Source organism: Pimephales promelas, chromosome 2 (assembly GCF_988280905.1).
Source record: "Pimephales promelas chromosome 2, fPimPro1.hap1.1, whole genome shotgun sequence".
Lineage (NCBI taxonomy): Eukaryota > Metazoa > Chordata > Actinopteri > Cypriniformes > Leuciscidae > Pimephales > Pimephales promelas.
This window is the reverse complement of record NC_142770.1, coordinates 39,846,761-39,859,918: the sequence shown is the minus strand read 5'-3', so window position 1 is coordinate 39,859,918 and position 13,158 is coordinate 39,846,761. Positions and strand designations below refer to the sequence as shown.

At 42.7% G+C, this 13,158-nt stretch overlaps 1 protein-coding gene and 1 long non-coding RNA gene across 2 annotated transcripts in view; one reads left to right on the top strand and one right to left on the bottom strand.

The window, feature by feature from the left end:
• Positions 1-13,158, bottom strand: part of LOC148997375 (uncharacterized) — a 497,974-nt gene that overhangs the window by 208,554 nt on the left and 276,262 nt on the right. The gene's annotated exons all lie outside the window — the stretch shown is intronic.
• LOC120493161 (NACHT, LRR and PYD domains-containing protein 3-like) overlaps positions 1-13,158 on the top strand; it is a 109,578-nt gene that overhangs the window by 54,588 nt on the left and 41,832 nt on the right. The window contains 2 exon segments of the mRNA XM_089134479.1: positions 3,110-3,283; positions 3,522-3,695. Coding sequence (XP_088990605.1) covers positions 3,110-3,283; positions 3,522-3,695 — 348 coding nt within the window.

Sequence of the window (13,158 nt, the reverse complement as noted above, 5' to 3'; positions counted from 1 at the left end):
ATCATTATACTGTACAGCATAGGTGTCACTAGGCCCTTTTTAGGGGGCTTCAGCCTTAAACTTCTGCTTAGCCCCCCTAAAAATGTGTGATTATGTGTAGGCTATACAAATTCGTATTCGCTTTTTATAATCATATTCAGCGCGTTCTTCATCTTCAGTCCGCAGCAGCATCGAGCATGTCAGAAACAGAGGACAGTGTGTGTGTGTGTGTGTTTGTTCATATCTGAGCCTCATTAGTCTGTTACTGCTCGTCAATGTCAGAATATTTGAGATGACCAAATATTTGAGATGATCAAATCAAAGTAAGCGAGCTTTATGTTCACAGACGCCGCTCAGCACGAATTTTAGCAGAGCGACTCAACGCTTCAGTTTACGGTCAAGTGCGAGATAATATGTACCTAGCTGAACTAAACATTTCATATTTGACAGCTTTTTTAGGTCATAAATGTTAAACGAAGACAAAAATAATCAGGCAAACTAATTGTCTAATTTTGCCATTTTGAACTGACAATGTAATGTGACTCACAGTTTACTGTAATTAAAATGAAAATCCTAGAAACGCCGCTGCTGTACAGTAATTACAGTGTGACTGAAGTTTATTTATTTGAAGACAGCAGGGCTTATGTTTCATTGGTTATAGCAGTGCACTTTCTGGGTTTCCCTATTGCTCACATTTTTAAATGTTTTTTTTTATCTAGTTAGTAATGATTTAACCAACATCTGATACAATGTACTGATTGTGTACACACAGAAATCGCCTCGGTTATGACTGTAACCTTGGTTCCCTGAAGAGGGAATGAGACATTGGTTACAGTCGTAACCAAGGCGTTCCCTTTCAAGGGAACTCGCGTTGCATCATTTGACGCTAAGGGAACGTCTATACCAACGCCCCCATAGCGAGAAGTGCCTGTCCAGTGTGAAATCAGCCTGAGCCCTCGATGGCCTGAGCCCTCGGACATCAGGGGCCTCGTGTACAAAGACTTGCGTTGAATTCATAAAAAAAAAACATTGCGTACGATCAAAGCTGTAAATGTGCGTACGCACAAAAAAAACAGATGTATTAATGTCTGCGTACGAAGGATCCTACACATATTCTGTTTGTACATCCCAATTAACGTAAATTTGAGCGCACATGCACGAGCACAATGCCCCACCCAGTCTCCAACCTCAATTAAATTAATTTAAATATGGTAATAGTCCAATTTGGCAAAAGAAACCTGCAAGAAAATGGCTAAAGAAAAATGCAAGAAACAAAATTTCACTGAAAATGTCTTCTATGTGAATATATGTGAAAGAGTAATTTATTCCTGTTATCAAAGCTGAATTTTCAGCATCATTAATCGTCTTCAGTGTCACATGATCCTTCAGAAATTACTCTCATATGATGATTTGATGATCAAGAAACATTTATGATTATTATCAGTGATGAAAACAGCTGTGCTTCTGCTTCATATTTTCATGGAGACCGTGATATAGTATTTTCAGGATTCTTTAATGAATAAAAACTTAAATCAAACACATATAGAAATCTTATAATCTTTTGTAACATTATAAATGCATTTACTGGCACTTTTAAACAAATTCAATGTGTTCTTGCTGAATAAAAATATTACTTTCTTTTTTTTACCTTTACTGACCGAATTAATGAAGTTTATTTGTTATTCCTAGTTAAGCAAACGCTGCCATTGCTAGACGGGTTTGCACATGCTTTATGTTCTTACTTAATGGCATAGAATATTTTAATAAGACTTGTGTGACATAATTTGTAATTGATACATTATTTGACATATTATTAAGCAACATCTGACAGCTGGTGGTGCGATAGAACAATTCGTAGTGTAATGTTTGCCACTTCACTTTATTGCCTCTAGGAGTCGCCAACGGACAAAAATCAAGGCAAATGTACGTACGCCACACATGAAGTTTACTTGGAGGAACACACATTCTTACGCTAATTTCACTGTTAGTACATCTGGCCGTGAATGTGAAAACTGGTGTACGCCATGTTTTTGTACGTATGCAGTGTTGATACATGAGGCCCCAGGTCCTTTTCTAGACACCTTAGTGTGAAGATCGGGGAAAAACGGAAGCCCTCGGCGTTGAGGTTGTGCACGAGAAGGCAGGAATCGTTCGTCGAGTTTGCTTTTTGAACGAACTTCCTGCTTATCTGACGGCCAATCAATCTCTCGACCGCTCTCGTGACAACCTCCACCAGCTCCTCATATGCACAAGACTGAGGTGGCGAATCCTCAGACTTGTGTGTATCAACACTAACAACATCCAATTCCTCAGAACTGGATAATTGTAGTGTTGGTGCTTGCATCGGGGCGGAAGAAACCGCAGCGCGTGCTTCCGAACCCTGATACAAAGCACTGGATCTGTCAGGTGAGGGCAGATATAGGGCGGGGCCCGTCTCTAACCCCGCTGAACAGATCCATTTGCGAACCCCAGATCTGAAGCCCTGGGCCTCCTCGCTAAAGAACGGCAGGCGGGATCGGAGTGTCCTCAAAAGAAGCACTTGGCAGTGCTCACAGCCAGCGCCCTTGAGTGCTGACTGTGCTTGCTCCTCACCCAAACAAGCAACACAAAGAATATGAGTGTCCCCACCCCTTAAATAACGTGGGCAGGGGTGCACACACATCTTAAACTACTGTTTGCTCTACATAGTAGATTATATAATGAAACAGATAACACCAAATAACAGAGACAGTCTCACATAGAGCGCTTGTGAAAACACAGAAGCTGTCACGGCTGGGTCTGATCCAGCTTATATAGTTTCCTGGTTCATGACGTCACCCGCTCTGATGTCTCGTCATGCCATTGGACTGATTTTACATGTGCTTCAAGACATCATCACGCGTTGCATTCCCTTAGCGTCAAATGACGCAACGCGAGTTCCCTTGAAAAGGAACTGCCTTTACAACTGAGAATAAAGAAGAGAGACATCTAAATAAATAGTTAAAGATGAAAGAGAAGAAACAGTGTCTTCCAGCGCACAGAACTAGTGTGACTGGGTTTTAAAACAGACTATTGGAAACTAAATGCTGCTGTAGCTCTTCAATAAGATGATCATCATAGATTTGAACTTTTGTTATTTCTCTGTCTTCAGTCTGAGTTATTGCAGTATTACAGAGAAACAGAGTCTCATCCTGACTTCAGCTCTGAAATCAAACCCATCACACCTGAGAGAGCTGACCCTGAGCGGGAATAAACTAGGAGACTCTGGAGTGAAGCACTTATGTGCCGTACTGAAGGATTCACACTGTAAACTGGAGAGATTGAGGTCAGTCACATTCACATACAAGAATCAAAATGCTTAAAATCACTTCAACTGTTTAAACTAGAACACGTTAACATTATATTTGTACAAATATTTTCATCTTAGTATTTTGTGATCTGATTAAATAAAGATGGAGATCTCTCTTCCTCTGTCTGTTTTATTTGCTGATGAAGATGATGTGACTTTACAGAATAAAGAGTCTCTTATTTTCTTCATTCTCTCTCTCTCCCTGCTAATGTAGGTTAAGCTGCTGTGATATGACAGATGAAGGTTGTTCTGATGTGACTTCAGCTCTGAAATCAAACCCGTCACACCTGAGAGAGCTGGACCTGAGCAGGAATAATCTAGGAAACACAGGAGTGAAGCACTTATGTGCCGTACTGAAGGATTCTCACTGTAAACTGGAGAGATTGAGGTCAGTCACATTCACATACAAGAATCAAAATGCTTAAAATCACTTCAACTGTTTAAACTAGAACACATTAACCTTATATTTGTACAAACATTTTCACCTTAGTATTTTGTGATCTGGTGAAATAAAGAAGATCTATGTAAGGAACTTAGCTCTAGGAAATATTAATAATCAATAACAACTTATTATTAGTTATGAATATTTGGGTCAGTTAATTGGATTAACTTGACATGGCTTAAAGCTGCGGTCGGCAAGTCTGGGTGATTGAGTGGATTAGGCAAAATTTTAAATGTTTACAATTCTCATGCCCCTCCCCCACTATCAACAAAAACCCTCCCTCAGAGTTCGCACTCGATGCGTGTGCACCGGGTTATCTGTGAACGCGACCGTCTCGTCAGCATCCATCAACACCATGGATTATTTGGAGGTATGCTGCCCTGGCTAATCTATCAATATATTGCAATTGCTAACGTCATTTATACTCTAAATGAGCTTACTTGGTTTGTTAGTGTTCCGCCATCACTCTTCCTTACTGCGTGAACTTCAGGCGTGTGCATGTGATTGTAACGTGCGCGAGGGGATCAGTGATTGACAGCCAGATCTCACACCCCCCTGCGCTGATTGCGCCCGATGATCCGGGAGCGCTGGATTTTTGCAAAACAAATAACACGCTCCAGATGGAGTTAGAAGCTGGGTTTTTTTCTAAAACCACTTTATTTTTGTTGTTCTGTCAGATTATAGTGTTGATTTCACTGAATATGCTCAAAAAAATATTGCCGACGGCAGTTTTAATAATATCACAAACAATTAATCAGTTCGTCCATCAAACTCTTTTGATTATTAATTCATTAGAAGAAAAGGGTATCTTCCATGGCCACAGAAGAATAATATTTCTTACCATGTACAGAGCTTTGAGCATGTAGCAAGATCAATATCGTAATATAGACTTTGTTAGCAAGCAGTGAATCAGAACCAAATACATAAACATCCTTCGGATGAGACATTAAACCGAGATCCTGACTCTCTGTGGTCATTAAAAATCCCAGGATGTCTTTCGAAAGAGTAGGGGTGTAACCCCGGCATCCTGGCCAAATTTGCCCAGCGGCCTCTGTCCATCATGGCCTCCTAATCATCCCCATATATATATATATATACCAATTGGCTTCATCACTGTCTCCTCTCCACCAGTAAGCTGGTGTGTGGTGATCGTTCTGGCGCACTCTGGCTGCCGTCGCATCATCCAAGTGGATGCTGCACACTGGTGGTGTTTGAGGAGATTACCCTCTCTATGTAAAGCGCTTTGAGTGCAGAGAAAAGCGCTATATAAATGTAATGAATTATAAAGTGCACAAGTTTTATTTACTAAATCATAAACATGAATAAACTAAACCGACATACATTAATACATGTGAAGGAATAAGGAGTGAGAGACGGAATAATGTAACGATGGAAAAGATCCATCTAACTATGAAAAGAACCTACTGTATTTCATTTTCCAATTTCATTGAATTGAATACTTCCATTTACTGGCAACAATTCTTGCAGTTGTGAAAAATAGAAGTCGTTGAGGTTTCTGGCAGTGGCAAGTGGAAGTTGTTTGAAAGTTATCTTTCTCCTTGAGCACATGGCAGGCTTGGTCAATGCCTGGGTCCCTGGGTACTGTTGAGGCCACGCCGAGCACCCAGGAGAAGTGAGGAAGTCAGAAGAGTGGGTGATTGGAGTCATTGTTGGTTGGAGTCCTGGTTCCAAACTCCTGATTTTGTCCTTGGTTATTTGTTAGAGAGTTTTCTCTCTCCTCCATGAGACCATATCTGGTTGGGCCCCCATGGAAGGGGAGGGGGTTCCCAGTATCACCAGAAACAGTGTTGTGGCTGGATGAAAATTCTTCTTTGGCTCTCAACGAAGGCGGTTGAATTTTCTCTCCCTCTCCCTCCCCTTACCTCCCCTGCTTTGCTTCTCTCGTCACGTCTAGTCTACTGTCTTGTACTTTGACAGACTCTCTCAGCACTGCTCTCCAACTAAGAAACTATGGATTTGATCAAATGGTCTCTCAACGCAATTGACACCATCTTCTCGACGAGAAGCTTGGGTTTGGGAGAACCTGACTGTCCCGCCGGAATGTTTGCAGCTGGCTACACGATGGACTTGGAAGAGGTGGCGGCTCGAGTGTCTGACGGCTCTTTCCGTGGAGGACGTTGAAGATATCTACCTATTCGAAGCCATGATAACAGGTCTTCTGCTGATTGGATTAGGCATTGCCCTGGTTTATCGAGGAATAGAGAGTCTAAGCCCCTCCCCTTCGCTTCCGGCTCATGAGACCTTATTTCGGAAAAAATATGTATGTTAGTCAATGGCGAGAGAAACTTATCTTTTTATTCAGTCTGAACTGTGCCCCGAATTACATGATGTTTGTCAATTTAAAAGATAATTATGAAAGTCAAGAAAGCCACAGTTTGTCATAAAACAGAAGAGTAACATTTAGTTTTATGTGAAAATCACTTGATGAACTACATCTCCAGGGAAGCGACTGCTCGTGTGTGTGTGCATGATGGCTTAGCGTTACGATTATAACGGAAGACTATAGAAACAATGACAGACATTAGTTTCAGTAAAGTAAGCTTCATTCACTGAGAGAAAATGTGTGCCTTTGGGGTTTGTAGTCTTTGTAATTATGTATTTTCACAGTATTATACCTCAACAGTTTTACATCAAACTGTGACTTTCTTGACTTTAAAATGTATCTTTTAAATTGACAAACATCATATGTGTAATTCAGGGCACAATTCAAGAAACAAATGAGATCAAAATATTTGTTGTCTCTCGCCATTGACTACCATATAATATTTTTTCCGAAGTAAGGTCCCATGGAGGTCGACCGGAAGGGGAGGGACTTAGGCTCTCTATTAAAAAGACGGTGACAGCTGTCCAAAGCCTCACAAGGCTGCCCGTCATGATTTAAGTGGTGGGCAGAGCTCTCAGCACTGAGACTGTGTCTATGAACCAGAATATGGATAACATCATGGTGAAGCTCACATCTTTGCAAAGGCAAATGGATCGTCTCGTAGACCAAAGTGGACCATGAGAATAGCCGTGTAAATTGAATGCGGCTAGTCGCCCGAAGACCAAACAATCCCAATCTTATCTGTTTTTGGCCGCCCTCAACCAGCACTGGCCTTGGCCAAGGCCACTGTTGGAACAACAACTCCCCTGGAAGAGCACTGCAATGGGCCGCTCTTGCGTTCTTTCCCCGACTCCCCAGACACCTGGTGATTGCTGTCTCTGTCTGGGACCTGATCAATATTTTCTCCATGGCAAATTGCTGTGTATCGCTATGACAATCCTGCGGACTGAGGCACCTAGATTATGATGCCAGACATAGCGACTCTCCAGGCCTGCACATACACAAACTCTTAAACATATATACAGATATGCGATCACCAGCCCCACACCTCATCCCTCGCCTTCGCCGCTTGTACCCCCCAGTCTGACAGGCGGGTCTGTGACCAGCGTCGAGAATGGCTGCAGGACTGGATGACTTCTTGCCTGTGCTGGGCTACCTCCATCCCCCACTCCCCACCCCTGTTGCAAGTTTTGTTCATGTTTTAGAATGTACTGATTGTGCTAATGTTGCTGTCCTCATGACCTCCTCTCCCCATGCTGTATTTTCCTCAATTCCCTGTCTTCCTGTCCTGTCTACCCCCTTGTCATATCGTATATATGTTTGTATGGACAGGTTGATGGCCAATTTCACAAGTACTTGTGACAATGTGACAATAAAGGGTTACTACTACTAATAAAGCCAATAAAGGATAATAAAGGGTTGACTGGACCAATAAGCAAGGTGAAATTTCCAAGTGGGAAGGTTGCTCTGGTTAATTTATGAGTCTTTGACCCAAGCCTGGTTATACCTTCATTAACCCTCTGGGGTCTAAGGTGTTTTTGTGGTCCTTGAGATGTTTTGACCTGCCCTGACATTTGTGCTTTTTTTCAGTTGCTTATAAACATATTAATGGCACAGGTGAAATTATACTCTATTTAGCACAAACAGGGTTACCATAATATATGAGCAACATGTACATGTTTGTATTTTTGAGAGAATATTGTTTATGCGGGGTTATTGAAATAACAAAAAATGAATATAAGTTTCTGAAATAAGGCCACAAAACGTCTCGGTTATGTATGTAACATCCGTTCCCTGAGTACAGGCAACGGAGACGTGTCATCGGGGTGTTCCCTGACGAATTGGGATCACGCTAGGGAGCCAACTGCCTTTGAGAGAATTAAAAACGAGCCAATAAAATTGGGATGCAAAATTTGCATTCCGCGAGCCGCCTACCAACCCGGATATATAAGGCGGAAGTAAACATTGCATGCCGCTTTTCGCTGAGAAGCCAAACAGAGTCCAAACCTCCGCGAAAGTACAGAAACATGGCGAAGAGTCGACACGTCTCCGTTCCCTGTACTCAGGTTACATACGTAGCCGAGACGTTTCCTTTCGTCTGGGAACTCCAACGTTTCGTCGGGGAGTTCCCTGACGAATTGGGATCCCTAACAAACGCCATGGTGCTGGCCACTTTCAGCGCCCAGCTAAGCTACCCAAATCAGTTTCATGAATTGCGGGAGCTAGCTAGGGAGTCACACTGCTGTTCCGCAAGACCCATTCAGTGGACATTTGATAACACTGGGAAAGCATGCCCTAACCTGAAAAAGGGAAGGCAACGCTGCGGAAGCCAGCCGCCTGAAGGAGGCCTGGAATACACATATGTACTAGCCCCAGGGGATAGTGAAACATATGGCAGTCACTCAGGTAGTCCCAATCCAAGGGGAGTGGGAGCGTACTCAATAAGGATGACAGAACGAGTCTGTCAATCAATCAATCAATTTTTTATTTATATAGCGCTTTACAACATGAGTTGTAAACAACATGAACAACATGAGTTGATCAAAGCGTTGGACAGGGAAAAAAACAGAAGAAAAGAACAGGACAGAAACAATACAATACAAAAAAAAACACTTCTATAAAATCATTTTGCTAATCAGCTGTCAATTCAGTGTCAAAAGCTGATCTAAAAAGATGGTGCTTCAACCTGGCCTTGAACAGGGGCAGCTCCATGATGGAGCGTAGTTCCAGAGGCAGTGCGTTCCATAGTTTCGGCCCGCTACTGCAAAGGCACGATCACGCCACTTTTTGTACCTGGATCCTGGGACCACCAGCAGATGTTGTTCAGAGGAGCGCAGGGCTCTGCTGGGCTTATAAAGGGTCAGCGTATTACACAGATAAGCAGGTGCAAGGCCATGGATAGAGCAAAAAACAAACAGTAAGATCTTAAACTGAATTCTGAACTGGACTGGAAGCCAGTGGAGAGAGAGCAGGACAGGAGTGATGTGGTCATGTTTATGGGTGTTGGTAAGAAACCTTGCCGCTGCATTCTGGACAAACTGTAGACGGTACAGAGAGGCCTGGTTTAACCCGATGTAGAGGGCATTGCAGTAATCCAAGCGTGAACTAATAAAAGTGTGGATTGTTTTCTCAAGGTCACTATGGCTAAGGAACGGTTTAACTTTGGCCAATCGATGGAGCTGGAAGAAGCTTGTCCTGATCACAGAGTCGATCTGTTTATCGAGCTTCAGACTACTGTCCAAAAACACCTCAAGATTGCTGACTACAAAACTGAGGTGGGTGGTCAGAGGTGCCAGATCGGGAGCTGCCTTTGTTGGGCTAGCGGCATCAAATAAGATAAATTCAGTCTTTGAATCATTTAGTCAGAGCAGATTTTGTGATAGCCAATGTTTAACATCATCCAGGCATGTCTGAATGGACTGTGTGTCTGGGGAGTTCTGGGCAACTGGCAGATAGATTTTTATGCCGTCTGCATACAGATGGAAAGAGACATTATGCCGGGATATCACAGAACCTAAGGGGAGCATATACAAGGAAAATAAAACCGGGCCAAGGATAGAACCCTGTGGCACACCAGAGGAAAATGGGGCTGGAGAAGAAGAGAGATCATTGATCATCACAGAGTAAGTTCTATCGGCAAGATATGACTTGAACCACTGCAGCACGAGTCCTTGAAGACCCACCTGCTGGGCCAGATGGGTCAGGAGGATAGAATGGTCCACCGTATCAAATGCTGCAGTAAGGTCCAGCATTATCAACAGCACAGGTTTTTTAGCGTCCAAGGATAACAAGATGTCGTTCTGCACCTTCAACAGCACATATTCTGTGCTGTGACGTGCCCTGAAACCGGATTGAAATTGTTCAAAAATATGGTTTTGATCCAAGAATGATTGAAGTTGTATGAAGACAAGCTTTTCCAAAACTTTAGAGAGAAAAGGCAGATGGGACACAGGTCTGAAATTTGAGAGAACTGATGGATCGAGATTAGGTTTTTTGATTAATGGCCTGACCACAGCCTGCTTAAAAACAGTTGGGACAGACCCTGAGCTAAGGCTGGCATTGAAAAAAGAGAGAAGACATGGTCCAACTGTATCAAAAACCTGTTTAAGAATTTTAGTTGGAATAATGTCCAGGGAACAGTTGGTAGCTCTCAGCTTCTGGACAACATTTGAGATCTGTGAGAGTGACACTGGCTCAAACACATCAAAAACAGCAGGAGGTGAAGGAAGTGATAGGTGGATATATGAACCAACAACTATACTGCTGTTTACACTCTGTCTAACTGAGGCCACTTTATCAATAAAGTATTGGAGAAACTCATCACAGGTTGATTTAGTTACATTTTCAAACATGTTAACAGATGGATTTGTAACAGACTGGATTGTATTAAACAAGACTTGGGGCCGATTAGAGCTATTTGAAATAACATTTGAGAGGTATTTACATTTGGCTTTTTTAACAGCAATTTGATAATCAGAAAGACAGACTCAAAATATCCAGGGACACCTGGAGCTTGTCCTTTTTCCACCTCCGTTCAGCCTGTCTACAGCGCCTTCTCAGGGCGCGTGTGGTGTCATTTAACCAGCAGTCTGGTTTGGGTTTGATAGACCTCAGCTTTAAGGGTGCAACTGAGTCCAAAATCTCTGAACAGGTGGAATAGAAAGAAGAGATGAACTCCTCACTGCTGGGCGGTTGACTTTCGCAAAGGGCATGAAAATCCGAATTTTTGAAGGCAGTAGCAAATTCTTCAGCTGTAGTAGAAGTGATAACACGGTGTGATGAGGTTCAGTGTGGGTGATGGAAGGAGACATGGGTCGGCGAACAGAGGAGCTTGTGTGTTTTTATTTTCGTATCTCTTTCCACGGCGCCTCAGCTCTCTTCACAATAAACTCAGAAATAAAACAAACACTATAAATCAAAAACTCTTTCCCGCTGTACACAGCTTTCTAAGGTTTCCCGGCAACAGATTCGTCCCGCTGATCACAGCTTCACACAGCCACACACAAGCTCCCAGATCTCTCTCAGCACTCTGTTCACCTGGCCCGCTTAAATGCGCTCTCCTTATGCCAATCACTGCAATCACAAACAGGTGTATATCATTTGAACTTGACCCACTTACTCCCCGCTCGGCTTCTCCCTCGCTCTCTCACAGCAGACGCCACTGAATCACGCCCCCCGTGCCACACACGGAAAATGGTCTGAAATGCAAGTATCCAGTATTTTTATGTTTAATATTGGAAAACCATGTGAAATTATGAGGTCTAACGTGTGGCCATGTTTGTGTGTGGGAACATTTACTGACTGAATTAAATCAAAAGATGTTAGCAGGTTTTGAAAATCTTTAACTAATTGACTGGATTGACAACAGACATGAATATTTAAATCCCCACAAATAAGGAAATTATCATATTTTGGCATTACATCAGCAAGAAAATCAGTAAATTCAGCAATAAAATCCTTAATTTATTTAGGAGGACGATATAAAACAGCACACAGTGTATGGGGTGTCAATTGCATCAGGAATAACTGCAGTTCAAAGCTACTGTAGTTCTTACATGAGATGGAGCGACAGTTTATGTCCTTATTGTACACTGTGGCAAGCCCGCCTCCGCGGCTTGTCACTCTCAGGGTATTTAGGAAAGAATAACCAGGGGGATGAGCTCAGAAAAAGCGCTGTTATCACCTGGTTTGATCCAGGTCTCCATCAGAAAAAAGACATCCAACTCACGAGTGGAGATGAAGTCATTCAGAACGAACGTCTTGTTTGCGATCGAGCGAGCGTTCAACAGAGCTACACGCACCGATCTGTTGTTTCCAGTCTGGCGATGAGCTTTACAGTTGAGAGGAAGATTCTCTTTCGCGTTGCGCTGCCAATGGATCCGCGAAGGCCGGCGGCGATGAGGAGGCAGACAACAGGTGTCTGGGAGAGCCGATGAGAGCCATCGGTAGCTGTACTGTAGAAGGTGATGTAGATCAAACCCTCCATAACCCCCGGATATGTTCTTGAAGCCGCCGGAGACACCCATGCCCAGGGCTCAACATAAAAAAAAAATCCCCACTGGCCACCAGGGCCAGTAGATCAGAGTTTTACTGGCCCCTTCTATATTTTGACTGGCCCTGAAAGAAATACAAGGGAAAGCACTTTTCCATTAAACTGTATTTATTGTATACATTAGGATGAATCAAAACAGTGAAGGAAGTTCAGGAATTAAGAGAGAGACCCTGGAGACATGCAAAAATAACCTAATTTCAGTGTCCAGTAGATTATTTGTGAATACCTGCTCTCTCCTCATCTCGATCACTCTCTCTCTCTTTTTCCCTCAGTCTCCTCATCTTACTTATTAAAGCTAAAGTTATTCATTCAAGAGCAGTGAGTGATTTTCTTTTTGGCTTTAGTAGTTTGATTCGCAGTAATGTCGCAATCGTCCGCATATTAGACTGCTTCCCCTTTAAGAATGAGTGTCTATTACTGATGCACCATATTTTCTCCCAACTATTTCCATAACTGCGTCCATTTTAGACATAAACTGTTTAAGTGAATCTCCAAGCCAGTCATGTTGACACATTTTTGTGTACATTTGATCGTTTAGACGCGCACATGAAGCTCAAAGTATATACTTATCTTGTTCCAGTCTGTTTTGGAGCGCGCGCCGCATCGGGAACAGCATCTTTTGCGCTTTTTGTGCTTTTAATAGCTCTTTTTATTATTAACCGCGCCCCGCAATTTAGCAACAGAAGTGACTGCATTTTACAACAATCACCGATCGTGCTGATTCTGTATTAAAGTTTGAGTTAAGGTCAATGACAGCGTGCTGTACTGCTGTGATGGGAAGGACGTTGCGCTAGACAGAATGCAGGTTTTAATGGTTTTATAATCTTTGGAAGCTGAAATCTAAAATAAAATCATATTAAATCACAGATCTAAAGTGTAACCATAACTTGAATGTTTAGTTCTATCCTCAGGTCTATTTTAGTTCTATCCTCAGGTTTAGTTCTATCCTCACCCTCCGTCAGGTGTTGTGCGCGCTGTGGCACCGCGTGAGATCTCTCTCTCTCTCTCTCTCT